Genomic DNA, 23336 nt, shown 5'->3' with positions numbered 1-23336 from the left:
ATTACTTCCTCTTTCATTTATCCACCCCAGTGCTACCAGCTGTTCTGTTCAGAAGTCCAAAAGGGTAGAGGAAAGATGACTAATATTGAGCAATGGTCTTAGTATTTTGGCTTTTCAACTACTTTCTATTTGTCATTCTCACATTTGGGTTTGGTTTACAGTTGTCAAGTGTACACTCTCAACGATGATCAGTGGAATTTGTGAGAGCAGAATTCTCAACCTTGACACTATTGACAGTTTTGGCCAGGATAATTTTTTGTCATAGGGAGCTATTCTGGGTGTTGTAGAGCGTTTAGCAACATCCTCTACCAGCTAGATGTCAGTAGCATCCTCCACAATAGCATCCCCCAGATCAGAGCAACCAAAGGTATCTCCAGATACTGCCAGAAGTCTCTGGATGGTGGGGAGGGGTGTGTCGGAGTTGTCCCATACTGAGAACCACAGATTTTTCAGTATTGTTATCTTGCAAATTTCTGATGAAAGATCGTTTAGTTGACCATTGTGTAATGTTGTCTCATACTCATTTATGCACTGAGCTGGGGGTCCTTCTGCTTGGAAGACTTTTTTTTTTTTTTTTGGAGACAAGGACTTGCTGTGTTGCCCAGGCTGGAGTGCAGTGGCGCAGTCATGGCTCACTGCAACCTTGACCTCCCAGGCTCAAGCGATCCTGCTGCCTCAGCCTCCCCAGCAGCTGGGATCACAGGCTTTTCCTTTTGACACTTTGAGGGGGAAGTTCTCACTATGTTGCTCAAACTGGTCTCAAGACTCTTGAGCTCAGGCCAGGTGCAGAGGCTCACACCTGTAATCTTATTACTTTGGGAGGCTGAGGCAGGTGGATTGCTTGCAGTTGGGAGTTGCAGACCAGCCTGACCAACATGGTGAAACCCTGTCTCTACTAAAAATACAAAATTAGTCGGGGTGTGGTGGTGCATGCCTGTAATCCCAGCTACTTGGGAGGCTGAGGCAGGAAAATTGCTTGAACCTGGGAGGCAGAGGTTGCAGTGAGCCAAGATCGTGCCATTGCACTCCAGCCTGGGCAACAAGAGCGAAACTCCATCTCAAAAAAGAAAAATCAACCTTGAGCTCAAGGGATCCTCCCCACTTGGCCTCCCAGAGTGCCAGGATTATAGGCTTGAGCTGCCAGAAGGCAAATTTGATTCTGGAAGAGAAAAAGGATTTATGAAATCTCTGTTTTCAACTGTTCTTTCTCACAAACACACACAAACAGTCCTCATTATTCTTAGATTCCATATTTCCAAATTCACCTACTCACTAAAATTTATTTGTAACCCCTAAATTCATACTCACTTTGCTTTTGCAATCATTGGTGCACATACAGAGAGCTGACAAATTTGAGTAGCTTGATGTCTCCAGCTGAGGTTGATTGAGGCAGAGCTCTGCCTTCTTGTTTCATCTCTTGTTATAAACAAGTATCTTTTTTGCAGCCAGTTTAGTGCCATGTGTGATTTCACTGTTTAAAATGACCCCAAGCATAGCGCTAAAATACTGGCTGGTATTCCCAAGCTAAAGAAGGCTGAGATATGTCTTACAGAGAAAATATATACATTGGATAAGCTTTAATCAGGCATGAGTTATAGTGCTCTTGGTCTTGAATTTAGTGTAAATGAATTAAGAGTAAGATTAAATTAGATGTCTTTAAACAAACACACATAAAAGAAGGTCATATATTGATCAGTTGATGAAAGTGTTGTCACCAGAGGCTGTTAGAAACATAACCTTGCATTTCCCTAAGAGCAGCAGTTCAGTACTCAAAGCAACTTTATGAAATCTAACTACTGCAAATAAAGGGAATCAACTGTTTGTGTGTATATATATGAAAAGAGAATTGGCCGGGCACAGTGGCTCACGCCTGTAATCCCAGCACTTTGGGAGGCTGAGGCAGGCGGATCACTTGAGTTCAGGAGTTCGAGACCAGCGTAACCAACATAGTAAAACCCTGTCTCTACTAAAAATACAAAATTAGCTGGGTGTAGTGGCCCATGCCTGTAATCTCAGCTACTTGGGAGGCGGAGGCAGGAGAATCACTTGAACCTGGGAGGCAGAGGTTGCATTGAGCTGAGATCGTGCCACTGCACTCCAGCCTGGGCAACAGAGCGAGACTCCATCTCAAAAAAAAGAGAATTAATGGATACAGCAGGCAGGATTCTGGAAGAAGCGGGACTGGATTTTAGCAGCAGCACTGTGGAGGGATTAGCTTTTAAATGAAAGGAAGCCCTTCTCCTGAGACTGCAACTACTGATGATTCCTTTCTTCAGATTCCATCCTCTCCTGACTTTCTTCATTCTACTTTTATCTTAGTAGGTACTTTTACTTGGAACTCTGCCTTTACCCTAATTTCTTTTTCTAACAAAATTTTTTGTACCCTCAGGTTAAATCCTGTACATGATATACTCTCTAAGAAACTTTACCTTCATGGCATTAATAGTCATCTTTTTATAGACAATTTTATGATTTGCTTTTAATCCTTACCTTAGAAAAATATTATACTACAATTTGAGTGCCTACTCCGTGCCACACATTTTAATTATATTATCTTTCATTCTTGAAAATTATCCTACAAGGTAATTATTGTTTGTTCTAATTTTTGGATAAGGAAAGTTGAAGGCCCAAGAAGGTGAGACTAGTCCAACCTCATAAGTAGTAGAGAAAGGATTTTTTTTTTTTTTTTTTTTTTTTTGAGATGGAGTCTTGCTCTGTCACCCAGGCTACAGTGCAGTGGCGCAAACTCGGCTCACTGCAAGCTCTGCCTCCTGGGTTCATGCCATTCTCCTGCCTCAGCCTCCTGAGTAGCTGGGACTACAGGCACCCGCCACCACGCCCGGCTAATTTTTTTGTATTTTTAGTAGAGATGGGGTTTCACCATGTTAGCCAGGATGGTCTTGATCTCCTGACCTCATGATCCACCCACCTCCCAAACTGCTAGTATTACAGGCGTGAGCCACTGCACCCGGCCCAGGATTTTTTTTTTTCTGTCAGAGTCATAGAGTGCAGTGGCACAATCTCAGCTCAATGCAACCTGCACCTCCCGAGCTCAAGCAGTTCTCATGCCTCAGCCTCCCGAGTAACTGGGGTTACAGGCACACACCACCACACCCAGCTAATTTTTGTATTTTTAGGAAAGATGGGGTTTTGCCACGTTGGCCAGGCTGGTCTCAAACTCCTGACCTGAGGTGATCCGCTCGCCTCAGCCTCCCAAAGTGCTGGGATTACAGGCGTGAGCCACCATGCCTGGCTCAGAGAAAGGATTTTTGAACCAGGATCTCCTTACAAAGACCTTGCTCTTTCCTCTATATCAGAGATTGGCAAACTACGGTCCTCAGACCAAATCTGGCCTACTGCCTGTTTGTATAAAGTCTTATTAGACCACAACTGCTATGGTTTGAATGTTTGTGTCCTTGAAAAATGCATATGTTGAAATCCTAACCCCCAAGATGATGGTATTAGGAGATAGGACCTTTGGAAATCAAAGCCCTCATGATTGGGATTAGTGCCCTTATAAAAGACACCCCAGAGATACCATGTGACAACATAGTGAGAAGGCGCCATCTGTGAACCAGAAAGTGGGCCCTCACCAGACACCAAATCTGCTGGCACCTTAATCCCAGCTTTCAGAACTATGAGATAAATTATATAGTATCACTCGTGCCACATTCTGTTGGTTACAAGCCCGTCCAGATTCAAGGGGAACGAACATAGATTCCCAATTCTCAATGGGAGGAGTGTCAGATTTTGCAACCATTTTTTGAAAACTGCCACAGACTTCTCACTAGTATCAGAAATTCAACACGTGATCTTCTTAAAACCCTTCATCAGCTGATGAAATGTTTCATCAGCATTTTTTCTTCTCTGTTCAGTAGTACCATCATTATTTCACTCTTCTGGGCTTGAAAACTTAATCATCCTTGCTTTTTTTCATCCAAATCCATTTGTACTACAATTTCTTTTCTTTTTTTTTTTTTTTTAATCTTTTGGATGTCACTGTTTTTCTCACTGCCATCACCAGATCCCTGAATCATTGTAGTAACACCCCAAAATGCACTCTCTGCTCACTGGTCTCTCCCAACCCAGAGTGTACTGTGCCATGCAGAATAATGTGTATGTGCTGCTTAATCTGTAGATTTCATCAAATTATCAAGGGGCCTATTACTTAAAAAAAGTTTGACAACGATGCGTTGGGAGTCCCCAAGACTGCCCCCATATTTAGAGATTCATTAGAAGGGCTAAGCATATAAGGCATAGTGTGTCTAAGGTTTATTAGTAAAAGGACACAGAATAGAATCAGCAAAGGAAAAAGACACTAGTAGAAATCTGGAAAAAGTCATGCACAGGTTTCCTTATGTTCTTCCTGTGGGAGGATACTCCAAGCATGTTACTTTCTCCAGCAACAAAAAATGTAGTAACGTATATGTAGTGTTTTTGTTTTTGTTTTTTTGTGGGTTTTTTTTTTTTTTTTTTTTTTGAGAGAAGGTCTTGCTCTATGGTCCAGGTTGGAGTGCAGTGGCTCAGTCACAGCTCACTAGCAGCCTCAACTTCCCAGGCTCAAGTAGTCCTCCTACCTCTGCCTTCTAAGTAGCTGGAACTACAGGTGCATGCCACCACACCAGAATAATTTTTTTTTTGGTAGAAACGGGAGTTTCCCATGTTGCCCAGGTTAGTATGTACAATGTTTATGCCCAGAGAAATACATTAGAGACTCAGGGTCCAAGGTTTTTATTGGAGGCTGATCATGTAGGCACTCTGCCTAGCAGGTACCAAAATTTCAGACTCCCAGAAGGAAAACAGGTATTGGCATAAACTTTATTGTTTACACAGACTAGGCAGAATAAACCACCCTTATGAGTTGGGGAAAAGTGGGAACACTCTGAAAATCTAGTTCTGAGATGTTGAGGGCCAACCTTGTATATAGGTTTTCCTAAAAATAGCATCCTCCAGTGCTTTGAGAGACCGAGGCAGGAAAATCACTTGAGCCTAAGAGTTTGAGACCAGGCCAGGTACAGGGGCTCATGCCTGTAATCACAGCACTTTGGGAGGCTGAGGCGGGTGGATCACAAGGTCGGGAGTTCAACACCAGCCTGGCCAGTATGGTGAAACCCCGTCTTTAGTAAAAATACAAAAATTAGCCGGCGTGGTGGTGGAAGCCTGTAGTCCCAGCTACTCGGGAGGCTGAGGTAGGAGAATCGCTTAAACCCAGGAGGCAGAGGTTGCAATGAGCTGAGATCGTGCCACTGCACTCCAGCCTGGGCAACAGAGCAAGACTCCGTCTCAAAAAAAAAAAAAAAAAAAAAAAATTCGAGACCTGCCTGAGGAACATAGTAAGACCTCATCTCTACAAAATTAGCTGGACATGATGGTGTGCACCTGTAGTCCCAGCTACTTGGGAGGCTGAAGCAGGAGGATCACCTGAGCCCAGGAATTCAATGTTGCAGTGAGCTATGATTGTGCCACTGCACTCCAGCCTGGGCAACAGAGCGAAACTGTCTCTAAAAAACAAAAAAGTTTAAAGAAACTAAACCTCTTTGCATCCCTCTACCTTATTCAAGCAGAATGTCTTATGTTCTAGTAAATATGATTGCTAAAGAACTCGTTACCTACATTATGATAAATCATTAAATTGTTTTTGGCTGGTTGTGGTGGCTCACACCCACAATCCCAACACTTTGGGAGGCTAAGGTGGGCAAATCACTTGAGCCCAGGAGTTCAAGACCAGCCTAGGCAATATAGCGAAACCCCATCTCTATAAACAATACAAAAATTAGCTGGGTATGGGGGCGTGTGTCTATAGTCCCAGCTACTTGGGAGGCTGAGGTGGGAGGATGGCTTGAGCCAGGAGGTAGAGGTTGCATTGAGCCAAAATAGCGCCACTGCACTCCAGCCTGGATGACAGAGCCAGACCTTATCTCAAAAAAAATAAAAAAATTGTTTTCAAGTAGATTCCTTGTTTAAAAATAATCTTGAATTCTTTATATTTCAATACTACTAAATAATGTAATAAATACATATGTTAAATTAGGTTAGAATTTCATTATGATCTCCTCACTAGATCTTCTCTCCGTGGCAGGATGCAGACTCATCTGAGCGTATCATTGCTCCCATGCGCTGGGGCTTGGTCCCTTCTTGGTTCAAAGAAAGTGATCCTTCCAAGCTGCAGTTCAATACTACCAACTGTCGTAATGATACCATAATGGAGAAACGGTCATTTAAGGTAGGTGGCTGGTAGCTGTTAGTGCCCTGTATACCTCAGAAATAAGGTTCCAAAGGGTGTTTCCATCCTAGCCTACAGAGGACAACCAAAAATAAATAACATAAAAAAGAATGTTCCCAGTTGTTAATGTGGAATGCTATTTTGTTACTACATAACAAACCACACCAGACTTAGTAGTGTGAAACAAAATGATAAACATTATCTCTTATATTCTCTGGGTTGACTGGGCTCATCTGGGCAGTTTTCACTTGGAAGTTCTCATGTTGCAATTAGATGGCAGCTGAGGCTGGATGTCCAAGATGACTTCTTCACCCACATCTGACACTTCAGCTGGGATGACTAGAACAACTAGAAGGCTTTCCATATGCCTAGCTCGAGGGTGTCAGGGTAGCCAGGCTTCTGTTATGGTGACTCATTTACCCCAGAGCTCATGATCCAACAGAGCAGGACAGAAGATACAAGCCTTTGTCTTACAGCATCACTTAATCTTGGCAGTCATACAGCATTACTTATGCTGTATTCTTTTATTGTTATTGCTTAATTTTTTTTTTTAAATAGAGACAAGGTCTGGCTATGTTGCCCAGGCTGGTCTCAAACTCCTGGGCTCAAGTGATCCTCCTGTCTGGGCCTCCCAAAGTGCTGGGATTATAGGTGTGAGCTACCACGCCTGGCCTACTTCTTTTGCATTCTATGGGTCACACAGAGCCAGCCCAGATTCAGTGTGGGAGGTGTCTACATAGGGTGTGAATACTGGGAAGCATGTTGGGGAGGCACCTTTGAAGACTAGCTATCACAAGTACCTATTTGTTAGAAGAGAGGTGATTGCTTTTATGTACATTATTTAATCTTTTCAACATCTGTGTGAGTTGTGATTTTCTTTATACAAAGAGAGTGGCTGGGCGTGGTGGCTCACACCTGTAATCCCAGCACTTTGGGAGGCCAAGGTGGGCGGATCACCAGGTCAGGAGATCGAGACCATCCTGGCTAACACGGTGAAACCCCGTCTCTACTAAAAATACAAAAAATTAGCCGGGTGTGGTGGCAGGCACCTGTAGTCCCAGCTACTCGGGAAGCTGAGGCAGGAGAATGGTGTAAGTAAACCCGGGAGGTGGAGCTTGCAGTGAGCCGAGATCACGCCACTGCACTCCAGCCTGGGTGACAAAGCAAGACTCCATCTCAAAAAAAAAAAAAAGAGAGGTACAGAGAAATTAAATAACTGTTTTAAGGTCATACATTGGCAGACCTCAGATTTTATGTATTTATTTATTTGTTTGTTTGTGTTATTTATTTTGAGATGGAGTCTCATACTTTTGCCCAGGCTGGAGTGCAGTGGCATGATCTTGGCTTACTACCACCTCTGCCTCCAAGTTCAAGTGATTCTCGTGCTTCAGCCTCCCAAGTAGCAGGGACTACAGGTGTGCACTACCACGCCCACCTAATTTTTATATTTTTAGTAGAGATGGGGTTTCACCTTGTTAGCCAGGCTGGTCTCAAACTCCTGACCTCAAGTGATCCTCCCATCTCGGCCTCCCAAAGTGTTGGGATTACAGCCGTGAGCCACCCGCCTGCCCCAAACCTCAGATTTTAACTCAAGTTCTCCAAGTAATGGCAGCCTGTGAAACATGATTGTATCACTAAGACCATATCTTGCTCACATTTTCCCTCAGGTGCCTCTGGGAAAGGGAAGACGCTGTGTCGTTTTAGCAGATGGATTCTATGAGTGGCAGCGATGTCAAGGAACAAACCAGAGGCAGCCATACTTCATCTATTTTCCTCAGATCAAGACAGAGAAGGTATCATTATCAGCATTCACAATATATATTTGGAAAGGCACAGGGAAACAAATTAATCCTAAGGACATTTTTTTCTTCCCCGTAGTTTTATTTATTTATTTTAAAATAACAGCTTTGGCCCAGTGTGGTGGCTCACGCCTGTGATCCCAGCACTTTGGGAGCCCAAGACGGGAAGATTGCTTGAGCCCAGGAGTTTGAGACCAGCCTGGGCAACATGGTGAAACCCCGTCTCTACAAACAATACAAAACTAGGTGGGCATGGTGGTGTGCGCCTGTAGTCCCAGCTACTCGGAAGGCTGAGGTGGGAGGATCGCTTGAACCCATGAGATAGAGGCTGCAATGAGCTATGATCACACGACTGCACTGGGCGACAGAGCAAGACTCTGCAAAATAAAATAAAGTGAAATGAAATGAGCTCATTGAGAGATAATTCACCTTAAAATTCACCTTTTTAAAATGTGCAATTCAGGAATGTTTTAGTATATTCAAAGTATGCAATTATTACCTCTATTTTTAGAATATTTTTATCACTCTAGAAGGAAACTACATATCCATTAGCAATCACTCTTCATTCTCCACTGTGCCCAGCCCCGTCAAACACGAATCTACTTTCCATCTCTATGGATTTGCCTGTTTTGGACATTTCATAAAAATGGAATCATAGAATATGTGATCTTTTGTGACTGGCTTCTTTGATTTAGCATAATGTTTTCAAGATTCACCCATGTTTGGCATGGATCAGCACTTCGTTCCTTTTTGTAAGAATAGATTACATTTTGTTAATTCATTCATCAATTGATAGACACTTGGATTGTTTCCACTTTTTGGTTATTATGAATAATGCTGCTATGAACATTCATGTACAAGTTTTGCATGGATATAGTTTCATCTCTCTTGGATAGATGCCTAGGAGTGGAATTGCTAGGTCATATTATAACTCTACATTTAACATTTCCTTCATAAAACTTTCACTGTGGCTGGGCGCAGTGATTCAGGCCAGGCATGGTGGCTCATGCCTGTATTCCCAGCACTTTGGGAGGCCAAAGCAGGTGGATTGCTTGAGCTCAGGAGTTCAAGACCAATCTGGGCAACATGGCGAAAACGCATCTCTACCAGAAATACAAAAAATTAGCTGGGTGTGGTCCCAGCTACTTGGGAGGCTGTGGTGGGAAGATGACTTGAGCCCAGGAGGTGGAGGTTGCAGTGAGCCGAGATTGTGCCACTGTACTCCAGCCTGAGTGACAGTGTGAGACCCCATCTCAAAAACGAAACAAAAACCCTTTCACTGTAAGACATAATTTGAACGGTTCATGTTAAAACATTATCAGGGGATTGAAAACAAATCTGACATGCCAACATCATGTTTTATTTTTAATTAGATTATTTAGTCTGACACTGCTAAAGCACCTGAGTTCTTAGTAGTTTGCTTGTTAAAATTGGGAATTGTTTGTTCACCTGTTATCTCATTTTGGGGACTGGAAATAGTGTTACCGAGTAAAAGGGACTTGCTACCCAATGTGCTAGAAGCCAATACTATGACACTGAGTAGCTGGTCCCAGCTACTTGGCAGGCTGAGGTGGGATGATAGCTTGAGCCTGGGGTGGGGGGTGGAGGGTGCAGTGAGCCGAGATTGCACCACTGCACTCCAGCCTGGGTAACAGGGAAAAGTTTGTGTGTGTGTGTGTGTGTGTGTGTGTGTGTGTGTGTGTGTGACAGAGTCTCTCTCTGTTGCCCAGGCTGGACTGCAGTGGCGTGATCTTGGCTCACTGCAACCTCTGCCTCCCAGGTTCAAGCGATTCTCCTGCCTCAGCCTCCCAAGTAGCTGGGACTACAGGCGTGTGCCACCAGGCCCGGCTAATTTTTTGTTATTTTTAGTAGAGACGCGGTATTAGCCAGAATGGTCTCAATCTCCTGACCTCGTGATCCACCCGCCTCGGCCTCCCAAAGTGCTGGGATTACAGGCGTGAGCCACCGCGCCTGGCCGAGAAAAGTTTTTTATTGCAAGTCGACTAACAATAAGACAGGAGTCCAGCTCAACTCTGTCTCCCTAGCTGGCATTAAGGCAGTACTTTTATTAAAAAAAGGTTTAGGGAGTGGATTCTGGGATTAGTAGGTGATTGGTGGAAGGAAAGGGGAGGCCTGGAAAGTCTTCAGGTATGTGCAGTTATCTCTTCCTGCCTCCGTATAGGTCTCATGTGCAAATTCAGGGGGAATTAATATGAAATGTGGAAATTCAGGCTGTGATATAAGCAAGCTTGTTTTGCATATACTCTAGTCAGTTATTGGTTCCAACCAATTCAGCCAGTTTTGTTATCTTATAAGCGGAGGGAGTTTCACTGTTTCAGCACGTTCTTTTCTTATGTGCTATCCTGTAAGCCCAAGAATTTAGTCATTGGTGTTTTTGTTTGTTTGTTTGTTTGTTTTTTAACTCTTTGGGGCAGTTTCAGTAGTCAAGAGAGTTTGCCTCACCCTCAGAAAATTCCCTATCAGTGATGGGTGCACGAAAATCTCAGAAATCACCACTAAAGAATTTATTCATGTAACCAGACACCACCTGTTCCCCAGAAACCTATTGAAATAAAATATAAATTAAAAAAGAAAATCCCCTGTCTAGCCAGTCTAGTAACACACAAATGATTTGGTACAAGACAAGATTAATTTATAAAAACATCTATCAATTATAATAGCAAATATTAAGCACTTACTACTAGTCAGTTACTCTTTCTAGGAACTTAATGTGTATTAGCTTAATATACATTAATTCTTTTTTTTTTTTTTTTTTTTTTTGAGACAGAGTTTCACTCTTGTTGCCCAGGATGGAGTGCAATGGTGTGGTCTTAGCTCACTGCAACCTCCACCTCCTGGGTTCAAGCAATTCTGCCTCGGCCTCCCGAATAGCTGGGATTACAGGTGCCTGCCACCATTCCTGGCTAATTTTTGTATTTTTAATAGAGACAGGGTTTCACCATGTTAGCCAGGCCGGTCTCTAACTCCTGACCTCAGGTGATCCACCTGCCTCAGCACCCGCTAAGTGCTGGGATTACAGGCATGAGCTACTGCGCCTGGACTTGAACTTAATTTTTACACTACAGATAGTTGGGTTTTCCTTTTTGATTCAGTCTGACAATCATTCTTTTAATTTGTGTTTAGAACATTTAATTTAATGTAATTATTGATGTGATTGGGTTAAAATCCATTGTTTTGCTAGTTTTCTATTTGTTCCATCAACTCTTTGTTCCTTTTCTCCTGATCTGTTTTGGGAATAATCTTTTATAATTGCATTTCATCTCCATTATTGGCTTATTATTTTTACCTCTCAAAAAATGTCTTTAGGCCGGGCGCGGTGGCTCACGACTGTAATCCCAGCACTTTGGGAGGCCGAGGCGGGTGGATCACGAGGTCAGGAGATCAAGACCATCCTGGCTAACATGGTGACACCCTGTCTCTACTAAAAATACAAAAAAAAATTATCCGGGTGCAGTGGCGGGTGCCTGTAGTCCCAGCTACTTGGGAGGCTGAGGTAGGACAATGGCGTGAACCCGGGAGGCGGAGCTTGCAGTGAGCCAAGATTGCACCACCGTGCTCCAGCCTGGGCGACAGAGCGAGACTCCGTCTCAAAAAAAAAAAAGTTTTTAGTAGTTGCCCTACAGCTTACAGCATACATTTTAAGTTAATAACATTGTCTTTATATACTACACTACTATTGAAAAGACCTTACAACAGTATTCTCCCAGTTCCTCCTGTCTTTTGGGCTACTGTTATGCATTTTATTTTTACATATACTATAAACTTACAATACATTGCTATTTTACTGTAGATGGTCAATTATATTTTAGAGTGGTAAAAAATAAGAAAAGTCTTTGTACATGTACCTTCATTTTAGCCATTTCCATGGATCTTCACTTATTTGTATAGATCCAGTTTTCTCTCTGATATTACAGTCCTTCTGCCTGAAGGACTTTAATTTTTCTTGTAGTGTGGGTCTGCTGGTAATAAATTCTGATTTTTTTTTGTCTGAAAAAGTAGCTATTTCTTTACTTAAAAAAATCATTGGGGCCGGGCGCAGTGGCTCATGCCTGTAATCCTAGCACTTTGGGAGGCCGAGGCGGGTGGATCACGAGGTCAGGAAATCGAGACCATCCTGGCTAACATGGTGAAACCCCGTCTCTACTAAAAATACAAAAAAAATTAGCCACGCGTGGTGGCGGGCGCCTATAGTCCCAGCTACTCGGGAGGCTGAGGCAGGAGAATGGCGTGAAGCCAGGAGGCAGAGCTTGCAGTGAGCCCAGATGGCGCCACTGCAGTCCAGCCTGGGCGACAGAGCGAGACTCTGTCTCAAAAAAAAAAAAAAAAAAACATGCTTTTTATTGATATATAATTCACATATAATAAAATTCACCCTTTTAAAATGTACACTGGTTTTTAGTATATTCAAAACCTTGGCCAGGTACAGTGGGTCACATCTATAAAATTAACCATGCATGGTAGCTCGCGCCTGTGGTCCCAGCTACTTGGTAGTCTGACGTGGGAAGATCACTTGAGCTTAGGAGGTCGAAGTTGCAGTCAGCTGAGATCACACCACTACACTCCAGGCTAGGTGACACAGTGAGACTCTATCAAAAAAAAAAAAAACCCACAAAATGTTGTGCAGCCATCATCACTAATTCCAGAATGCTGTTATCAACCCCAAATAAAACCATACCCATTAGTAGTCACTTTCCGTACCTCCCTGTCTTTAACCCCTGGCAACCACTGTCTTTGAGAGGTATTTTTCACTGTGTATAAGATTCTGGGTCGGTGGTGTTTTGTTTTCTTTCAGTACTTTAAAAAAATACACTTCATTGTCTCTGGCTCTCATAGTTTCTTTTGAGAAGTCTAGTGTATAACTGTCTTTTTTCTTTTGTATGTAATGCATAAATGTGTGCTGCTCTCACCACCTTCCCCTCCACCTCCCTCCACCACTGCTTTTAAGATTTTCTCTTAGGGCAGCTGTTTGAATACATTGTGTGTATGTGTTTTGGCCTATTCTCTTTGCTGCTTGGATCTGCAGTTTGATATCTTTCATAATTTATGGAAATTTCTTGGCTTTTTCCTCTTCAAATATTTCTTCTGCCCCATTTTCTCTTTCTGGGATTCTAATGACACGTGTTAGATGATTTAATTGTCCCATCGTTCTTGGATATTCTCTCCATTTTTCTTTCTTTTTTTCTTCTCTGTTTCAGTTTGGATACTTTTCACTGACCTTTTTTTTTTTTTGAGATGAAGTCTCGCTCTGTCACCCAAGCTGGAGTACAGTGGTGCAGTCTTGGCTCACTGCAACCCCTACTTCCCAGGTTCAAACAATTCTGCCTCAGCCTCCCAAACAGCTGGGATTACAGGCACGCACCACCATGCCCAGCTAATTTTTTTTGTATTTTTAATAGAGACGGGGTTTGATAATGTTGGCCAGGTGGGTCTTGAACGCCTGACCTCAAGTGATCTGCCTGCCTCGGCCTCCCAGAGGGTTGGGATTACAGGCATGAGCTACTGCGCCTGGCCATTATTGACCTATCTTTAAGTTCACTGAGTCTTTCTTATAGTTACTATCTCTCTGCTAAAATTCCTTATCTGTTCATGTATGTTGTCTACCTTTTCCACCAGAGTCTTTGACATTAATTTTACTTACTTCAAGTTCTCTAATTTCAGCATCTGGGAAATGTAATCTCTTGAATCTGGTTCTATTAATTTCTATATCTCTTGGTGGTTGATTGCTTTAGCTTTTTTTGTGTGTCTTGTAATTTTTTATTGTTGCCAGAGATGATATGTAGGACGGAGACTGAGATTAATAATATTTATGTCTGGAAATTCTTCTATTAGGCCATTAATATATGGGGTTAAGTCAGTCTTGTCAGGAATTGAACTGGGTTTGGGCTTTGTTCTCATTACAGTGCCTTTGTTTTGTTTTTGTTTTTGTTTTTGAGATGGAGTCTCCCTCTGTTGCCCAGGCTGGAGTGCAGTGGTGCGATCTCGGCTCACTGTAAGCTCCACCTCAGCCTCCCGAGTAGCTGGGACTACAGGCGCCTGCCACCACGCCCAGCTAATTTTTTGTATTTTTAATAGAGACGGGGTTTCACCGTGTTAGCCAGGATGGTCTCGATCTCCTGACCTTGTGATCCGCCCGCCTCGGCCTCCCAAAGTGCTGGGATTACAGGCATGAGCCACGGTGCCCAGCCTACAGTGCCTTTGTTTGACCACAGGCTTTCAAGTGCTCTGGTGTTATCCAGTGTTTGGGGTAAGGATTGACTTTCCAGAGGGTTTCTCAGCAGCCCTACTCTCTTCAGTTGTTGGATTTTCCTGTGAGCCTGTGCCTTAGACATGGTCTTTCTTGTGCCCTTTTCCCTCTTCCAGAAGTAGACTGCTTCTGCTTGTCACTTAATGTTTGTCGTCTAAACAGGGGTGGAGGCAGTTCTCCGTTCAGTCTGTCTTAAGCAGATGTGGCTCTCTGACTCAGTCTTCCCCAGGGCGTAGGGGGCTTTTTCTTTTTCTCCTTCCCCAGCCTCCTTGGGTCTTTACCTGATTCCTAGGCGTGAAAGGGATTATTATTATTACCCTTTCCCTGGCAGCTTAAGACTTTTGCTCCTTAGGGGAAAAGTGATTAGGTGAGGCAGAGGAGCTTGCCTTTAAGGTATGCAACAGTGAGAATGGCTTCCTCCAGGCTCCTGCCCACTCCCCAGTCTTTTTCGAGCACTGGCAAAGTCCAAGGAGAAGAGCCTATGAGCTGGTGCAAACTCCTCTGAGGTTTGCAGCTCCTAGGGATTCTGTACTATCCTGCTAGCCCGTACGCTGCTTGTAGAAATGTGATAATAACATTATCTGAATTCTTAACCTGGTTGTATGAAGGCTTGTGTCTTCCTCCTGTTGCTGCCAATAAGCCAGTACTTGTGTCCCATTGCCCCTTGGAGGACCTTGTCTTTTCTTAAATTTCAGGGAAATTGATCAACCTTACCTCTCTGATGAATTTAAGAAAAGTTATAATTTTGCATATTATCCAGCTTTTTTCTTATTGTTAGAATAGAAGTGATGTTCTTTCCAGCTTTCTACATTTTAGGCCTTGAATTGAATTTTGAATGGCAAGTAGGAATTGGCATGAAATTCAATTCAATTAAGAAAGGGTGGGAAGGACATTTTGGGCAGAGGAAGGTTGCTTCAGCAAGACACAGGAGCATGAAATTGCATGAGAGCTTCATTTACCAACAGCTGGTTTGGGTTCAAATTAACAATGTAAGTAATAGCTAGAATGGTGGGCCAGTTCACAGAAGGCCTAAATGTCCAGTGAAGGTGTTAAATTCTGAAAGTATTAAGGAGCCATGAATCTATAGCTTCAGTTGGCATTTGCCACCAACCTTCTTTCCTTTGGTGACAGAGGGGTTAATAAGACATGGGCTGAATTACTTTTAAAATGATTTCCATGCTCTTGAGTCTGAAGTAGTACCTAACCTGCATGTAGAAAAAGTCTGCTGAGTGCATCTAATCTGCCCATATATTTTGCTTCCAGTCAGGTAGCATTGGTGCTGCAGATAGTCCTGAAAACTGGGGGAAAGTCTGGGACAACTGGAGGCTGCTGACAATGGCTGGGATCTTTGACTGCTGGGAGCCCCCAGAGGGAGGAGATGTCCTGTATTCCTATACCATCATCACAGTGGATTCCTGCAAAGGCTTGAGTGACATCCACCACAGGCAAGTCATACTTCTTACCCCTGGATCCAAAAGGATCCAAAAGATGGTTTGTCCTCTGCTTTTAGGTAGCTTTAGAGAGTAGGAAACCAAGTCACTTTACAAGGTAAAGTTACAATCAGTTTGACTCGAACATGACATACATTCCTAAAAATCACTGTACTATGCAAAAGGATAGAATAAAAACCAAGTAACTTAGGGGAAAAGTGGGGTTTAAGGAGACAACACTTAAAATGTTGTCAGTGACACATTAAAAAAATAATGGAAACCTAGTAAAACAGTAGCACTGTTTTATTCATGTTAGGTGGTTAAGAAATAAATAAATACTACAGGCTGAGCACGGTGGCTCATGCCTGTAAATCCCAGCACTTTGGGAGGCTGAGGTGGCGGATCACGAGGTCAGGAGATCGAGACCATCCTGGCTAACACGGTGAAACCCCGTTTCTACTAAAAATACAACAACTAAATTAGCCGGGCGTGGTGGTGGGCACCTGTAGTCCCAGCTACACGGGAGGCTGAGGCGAGAGAATGGCGTGAACCTGGGAGGTGGAGCTTGCAGTGAGCCAAGATCGCGCCACTGCACCCCAGCCTGGGCAACAGAGTGAGATTCCATCTCAATAAATAAATACATACATACATACATACTACAATAAATATGGCACTTTACCTCGACAAGACCTGAAGTTTGCTTGTTGCTTGTGGAAGTGGGTGTTGGAAGAAATACATCTCATGAGTTATTGTGAAGTTGTGGAAGGAAGGTTATGTAAAATTTTTTATCTTTTGCAGTCTTAAATCCTGGGGCACAGTTTTCCTCTTATGAACGTATTTCCTTTGAGGCATGCATTTGTAATAGATGCTATTTAATTAAAATTGAATATTTGATTGAATGGATAGCCTTCTCCTCCAATTAACTTCTGTATCACTGCTAGAAATTCTTTAGCGCATTTTCATCTGTACTTGTGGCTTCTCCCAATAGCAGAAAGCTTTGAAAATTGTAGCCATGTTCGAAACCAGTAAACTAACCACTACTAGCACTAAAAGGAGCCACTTGTGGTATTTAAGATTTTATTTATATATAGGCCTTATTTATATATTTTTTGTATGAACCTTACAGGTGCTTCTTTTTTTTTTTTTGAGACAGAGTCTCACTCTGTCGCCCAGGCTGGAGTGCAGTGGTGTGATCTCGGCTCACTGCAAGCTCCGCCTCCTGGGTTCACGCCATTCTCCTGCCTCAGCCTCCTGAGTAGCTGGGACTACAGGCGCACGATGCCACACCCAGCTAACAGGGTTTCAAACATGTTACCCAGGATGGTCTTGATCTCCTGACCTTGTGATCCACCTGCCTCGGCCTCCCAAAGTGCTGGGATTACAGGTGTGAGCCACCGTGCCTGGCAGGAGTACTTGAAGTTGTTCCAGCCATGGTCATTTTTTTTTTTGTAGCATCATCACTGATGTGGACTCCTTGATATCCTTTGCTCAGGAAATAATCACATGTTCTCATTTTTCTTCCAGGATCCTTTACTATTTCAAGCTTCTTTTCAATATTCAAAATGTTTGCATTCACATGCATTGCCTACCATGTTTTGAGCCAGGAAGCTTAGACATGTTTGAGATGTTAAGTGTGTATCTTTTTATATATATAGAAAAGTTCAGAAAGGCAAAAGAAGAGCAAAACACAATTTTGTAAAATAGTATGCAGTGAGCCAAAGTAGCAGTCAGTATTTGAGATGGGTGCATTTTGTGGCTCAGTTCATCTGGGTGCAGTTTTCTGTGTTCACCTCGTGTTTCTCACAGATGAAACTGTGCATAAGCAAACACAAAATTTGCATTGTGCTCCAGTTGCTCTCTACTATATCAGTGGCATTGGAACAGATTTGCGTTTTAAACATAAGCATTGGCAGAACTGACTATACTTGTATTCTACCTTTATAATTTCTGCCAGAGCAGAGTACTCCCTGAAGTGATTTTTTGGAGTTCTCCTGAAAAGAATGCAGTGTGACACCTGTCAGGATTACCTGCTTTAGCCTTGTCCTAGGCTATATCTGTGAAAATATGCTTTCATGTGGCCGGGTGCAGTGGCTCAAGCCTGTAATCCCAGCACTTTGGGAGGCTGAGGTGGGTGGATCACGAGGTCAGGAGATCAAGGCCATCCTGGCGATCACTGTGAAACCCCGTCTCTACTAAAAATACAAAAAAATGGCCAGGTGCGGTGGCTCACGCCTGTAATCCCAGCACTTTGGGAGGCTGAGGCGGGCGGATCATGAGGTCAGGAGATCGAGACCATCCTGGCTAACACGGTGAAACTCTGTCTCTACTAAAAAATACAAAAAATTAGCCAGACGTGGTGGCGGCCGCCTGTAGTCCCAGCTACTTGGGAGGCTGAGGCAGGAGAATGGCGTGAACCCGGGAGGTGGAGCTTGCAATGAGCCGAGATCGTGCCATTGAACTCCAGCCTGGGCGACAGAGTGAGACTCCATCTCAAAAAAAATAAAAGTAAAAAAAATAATTAGCCAGGCATGGTGGCGGGCGCCTGTAGTCCCAGCTACTCAGGAGGCTGAGGCAGGAGAATGGCATGAACCCGGGGGGTGGAGCTTGCAGTGAGCGGAGATCGCGCCACTGCACTCCAGCCTGGGCAACACAGCGAGACTCTGTCTCAAAAAAAAAAAGAAGAGAAAAAACAAAATATGCTTTCATGTGATGTAGTTCTCTTTTAGTAATTAACCTTTAAAAATTATATTTCATTTAATCTAAATCACCATTCATTTAAAAATGTACCATTATTTTATACATTACAGTATTTAACATTATTTTATATGTTATGTATATATTTAGGAGACAAATGAACATTTGTCTGTATCTGAATCAACTGTACCACCCAAAAAGTATGTGCCACACTTTGCATTGGCCTGGGACATAAAACTGGAAGCTAAACCTAGTATATTTTCCTTACATCCTCTGGGTACCAGGAGTCATGTTTGACAGCTTCTCTGCTTTTCTGACGCATGGCTTCCTTTTGTTCACAGTTTTCTTACTGTAAGTCTTTCAGAGGTGGTGAGGCTTGAGATTGCTGTTGATAGACAAGTTTTCAAGATCTGTTTTCCCTTCATTCTAGGCTGGGGTGTCATAGAAAGTTTACCAATTTACTAGAGTGGACACTGGAGTACACTAGACCAGTTAGTACTCTTCACTGTCTTTGCCATGAAACTTTATAACATGGCTCTCCAGGTGTTGAATCTGGTGCCCTGTCACCCTGTGCTCAGGGAACACATGGCAGCAATCAGCATGTGAGGGGCAGAGGGAGGGCAAGCTCCCCTTGTGATATTTGAGGTATCAGCTGACTCAAGTCTCTCTCCCTTCTCTGCTTATTCTCATGCTACCTCTCCCAACCATTGTCTTGACTTCCCTGGCCAGGATGCCTGCCATATTAGATGGAGAGGAGGCAGTTTCTAAATGGCTTGACTTTGGTAAAGTCTCAACTCAGGAAGCTCTGAAATTAATCCACCCGACAGAGAACATCACCTTCCATGCAGTCTCTTCTGTGGTGAACAACTCGCGAAACAACACTCCTGAGTGTCTGGCTCCTGTCGACTTGGTGGTCAAAAAGGTAGGGGCCTGTGACTGGTACAGTCCGTTTTGAGCTTTCTGTCTTCTGTCAGTGTTCCCTTTCTTTTAGGATGTGGCCTTTTATGATCAGCCCTTTAATTTGGACCATCAAAAGCTCTCATACTCCTTGTACACAGCAAGGTAGTGTAGAGCAGCAATTCTCAAACCTGGCTGTGACTCAGGGTCCCCAGGAGAAGAACTCTTTCAAAATGTAAATGCTAGACCCTATCCAGGCATCCTGAATCAACATTTAGAGCTAGGCTTGGGCTTTTGTATAATTAAGAAGCTTCAGGCTGGGCGCGGTGGCTCACGCCTGTAATCCCAGCACTTTGGGAGGCCGAGGCAAATGGATCACGAGATCAAGAGATCGAGACCATCCTGGCCAATATGGTGAAACCCCGTCTCTACTAAAAATACAAAAATTAGCTGGGTGTGGTGGCCCGTGCCTGTAATCCCAGCTACTTGGGAGGCTGAGGCAGGAGAATCACTTGAACCTGGGAGGTGGAGGTTGTAGTGAGCCGAGATCAGGCCACTGCACTCCAGCTTGGTGACAGGGTGAGACTGCGTTTCAAAAAAAAGAAGCTTCAGCTGGGTGCAGTGGCTCATGCCTGTAATCCCAGCACTTAGAAGGCAGAGGTGGGAGGGTAGCTTTACCTGAGGAGTTCCAGACCTGCCTGGGCAATATAGTGAGACCCTGTTCTCCACAAAAAGGAAAAGAAAAAAGCTTCTTTGATGAGTCTGATAAACCACATTTGAGGACTCCTAATCTAGACAGTGATGGTGAGAAAGACAAAGGAGCCCTTGACCATATTGTTTCTCCATCCCTAACTGTGATTTTTGGTGTCTCTTTTCTGTATCTTTGCTTTCCGAAATACAAGTTGCAGGAGCTCCAGTCCTTAGTCTCCTTCAGGAGGATTTGAGAGCATTCCTACCATGAACCTTAACTTCTTAGAATCAGCAAGGATCCAGAGGGTGTGTTTTAGGAAGGGAAGGCAAACAAGCAGAAGGCCTGCAGTGGGGAGAGAGGTTCCAGAGCAAAAAGCTGGCCCCCACTGACATTTGGGGGTAAGGATTTAGGAGTAGTGATTGTTTTTAGGCGGCATGGAGGGACTTAAAATAGGACATACTTGGAATGTTCCAAGAATAGACATTTTAGAATGCCGTGTTAAGGATGATTGTAAGAACAGCCGTCTCCCTCTCTATTTTTCTTAAAGTTTTTTCCATACCCACAGTCAGTGTCATCTTTTTTTTTCTTTTGTCTTGATTCTGATAAACTCCTGCAACCGTGGCACTTTTTAAAAATTAGATAACTCTAAAACTAATCCTATATACAGGTTGAATATCCCTATCCAAAATGCTTGGGAACAGAAGTGTTTTGGGTTTTGAATTTTTTCAAATTTTGGAATCTTTGCATTATATACTTCCTAGCCGAATATCCTAAATCTGAAATGTACCAACAAGCATTTCCTTTCAAAGTTATGTAAGCACTTAAAAAGTTTAGGATTTTGGAGCATTTTGGATCTTGGATTTTCAGGGTTAGAATGCTCAACCTGTATTCATTTTGGACTAGACGCTGCCCATTTCTGCCATGGTCTTTTTTTTTTTCCTTTTTCTTTTTTAGAGACGGGGTCATGCTCTGTTGCCCAGGTTAGACTGCAGTGGCATGATCATAGTTCACTGCAGCCTTGAACTCCTGGGCTCAAATGATCCTCCCACCTCAGCCTCCCAGGTAGCTGGGACTACAAGTGTACACCACCATGCCTGGCTCATTTATTTTATTTTTTTTAGAGATGGGGTCTTCCTATGTTTCCTAGGCTGGTCTCAAACTCCTGGGCTCAAGCGATCTTCCCACCCAGGCCTCCCAAAGTGCTGGGATTACAGGCATGCACCACTGTACCTAGCCCTGCCATGGTGTTTACTCCAAAAGATGTCACATTCTGGAGAGGTGGCATTGTGCTAATTCAGAACCTTTCAGTTCAGGGTTGGGGTGTGATGTGAAGGAAGCAGAAGGGAGTAGTGACAGTCAAGAAAAGGTTGTACAGATTGTCTGCACAAAGAGGAAACAATTTAGCCTTATCACAGTGGCTGTTAGAAATTCTTCTGTATCTCTCCAGTCTCATTTTCCAACACTCCCCCCGGGTCATGCTGAATTACATTATTTTCCCTGAGAATGCTTCATTCTCTGCACATTTGGAATGCATTTCAGCTCTCTTCTCTGGCTGGTCCCACATAATCCTCTGTGAAACCTTCTCTAAGAGCTACTTTCCTGCCCCTTAGAGCACACTCCTCTCTTTCCACTCTTGACTGGTGGGCCCCAGCTGGCCCTTAGTAACATTTTCCAAGCCTGGGTAATTACCTAATGCCTCTTCCCGTTTCTTCCCTTGGAGTTGGCCTTTTCCCAAAAGCTTGAGCTGTATGGTTTGAGCTTTTTCCTGTTTCTCATAGGAGCTCAAGGCAAGTGGCAGTAGCCAGAGGATGTTGCAGTGGCTGGCCACAAAGTCACCCAAAAAGGAAGACTCAAAAACACCTCAAAAGGAAGAGTCAGATGTTCCCCAGTGGTCCAGTCAGTTCCTGCAGAAGAGTCCACTCCCCACCAAGAGAGGCACTGCAGGACTCCTAGAGCAATGGCTGAAGCGGGAGAAGGAGGAGGAACCTGTGGCCAAGCGTCCTTACAGCCAGTGACACAGGACTTTCAGAGACCAAGGCCAGGGTCTGCTGCACTGCTGTTCTGATAATAGGTTCTTACATTGTATGTATGTGTGTTTGCTTTGGGAGGAGGTGGCACTGTGTTAGTTGACAGTTGTGGGCTCATGGGGAAGTAGTCTTTTTCACCATGAGTAGGAGCCCCTAGTGGGGCTGGTGGACAGCTTTGGAAGAGGTGTCCTGCTGCTGTCACCAGCCATGTGGGCCCCATAGGGGCACTGTGCCTGCTGCCCTTTCCTGGCAGGGCTGGTGGAGTCTTCCCTCAAAGCATGCCTTACCCAGCTGGGAATTCTCTGCCCTGATCTGGTACTCCTCATAGTAAGCTGTTTTCTGCTCAGCCACTGGGCTCTTTCAGTTTTTTAGAATAAGTTCTTAAAATTTATTTTTTTCCTGAATAAATTATATTTGGTAAACTTCTGCCTACATTTTGGAAAATGATGCTGGTGGGGAAAGTTCTAGATCTTACTTGGTTTCTTCTAGAATCAGTCCTCAGGAATGGATTTTGTCACAAATGGGGCATGGGGGCTTTCTGAGGAAATAACTACAAGTCTTGGTGGTGGGCTCCTTATTATGTTTCTTTTTCTTTCATTCTTGATACTTGGAAGTTGTCTGAATCCTTTAGCTTCAAACCAGCCTGAGTTTGAGTGCTTGCCATAGCAGAACCTATCCTTACCACAGGTGGGAAGGAAAGGACCAGTTTCTAGCAGTGTCGGGCCACTCCTCTTTCGAACATCCAGAAGGGAGGCATTCACAAAAGCTGTCCCAAGCAGCTGGAAGAAAACAGCTTCCGAGATGACCAGGAGGACTGGGCGGCACCGAGCCCAGAACGCTCCTGGCGCAGCACCGTTAGCACCGATTGCTTCTGGTGGGGGGCGGGGGTGCAGGCTCCAGTCTCTATGCAAATCAGGGATCAGAAGATCGGCATTTCCACCAATCAGCGGGAAGCCTCGGCCCTGTAACTGCTAATGGGTTGCAGCAGCGCCACGCCACAGGCTTTTCCCCTGGTTTCGGGAGGGGTGGGGAGCCAGGTGGGCTCCCGCCCCTACCCTTTACTGAGGCCCGCCCTCTCCGCCTTTTCTCTAAATTCCTCTTTTGAGTTCCCTCCCTTCCGGTTGAGAGGCGGGGGTTGGCCGGTAGTTGTACACTCAGTCACCCTGCACTGTGAAGGCGGGGGCCTCCCTTGTGGACTGATTTGCGTGGGATTTGGTTGTTTTATTAAGAGATTTAAAAAATTCAGATGACTTACTAGTATGACTGTTTTGTCATATTTGCTTCCAGGTTAATAAATGACAAAAATGAAA

The 23336-nt window shown here is 43.9% G+C and overlaps 1 protein-coding gene across 1 annotated transcript in view; it reads left to right on the top strand.

Annotated features, from left to right (window-relative positions):
- Positions 1–23336, top strand: part of HMCES (5-hydroxymethylcytosine binding, ES cell specific) — a gene marked incomplete at its 5' end in the record, with an annotated part of 25973 nt that extends 2637 nt beyond the window's left edge. The window contains 5 exon segments of the mRNA NM_001133598.1: positions 6080–6223; positions 7891–8016; positions 15551–15732; positions 19141–19333; positions 21778–23336. Of these exon segments, the coding sequence (NP_001127070.1) occupies positions 6080–6223; positions 7891–8016; positions 15551–15732; positions 19141–19333; positions 21778–22014 (882 nt within the window). The 3' untranslated portion in view covers positions 22015–23336.

Source organism: Pongo abelii, chromosome 2 (assembly GCF_028885655.2).
Source record: "Pongo abelii isolate AG06213 chromosome 2, NHGRI_mPonAbe1-v2.0_pri, whole genome shotgun sequence".
NCBI lineage: Eukaryota > Metazoa > Chordata > Mammalia > Primates > Hominidae > Pongo > Pongo abelii.
The sequence above is the reverse complement of the archived record's forward strand: the minus strand, read 5'-3'. Positions and strand labels throughout refer to the sequence as shown.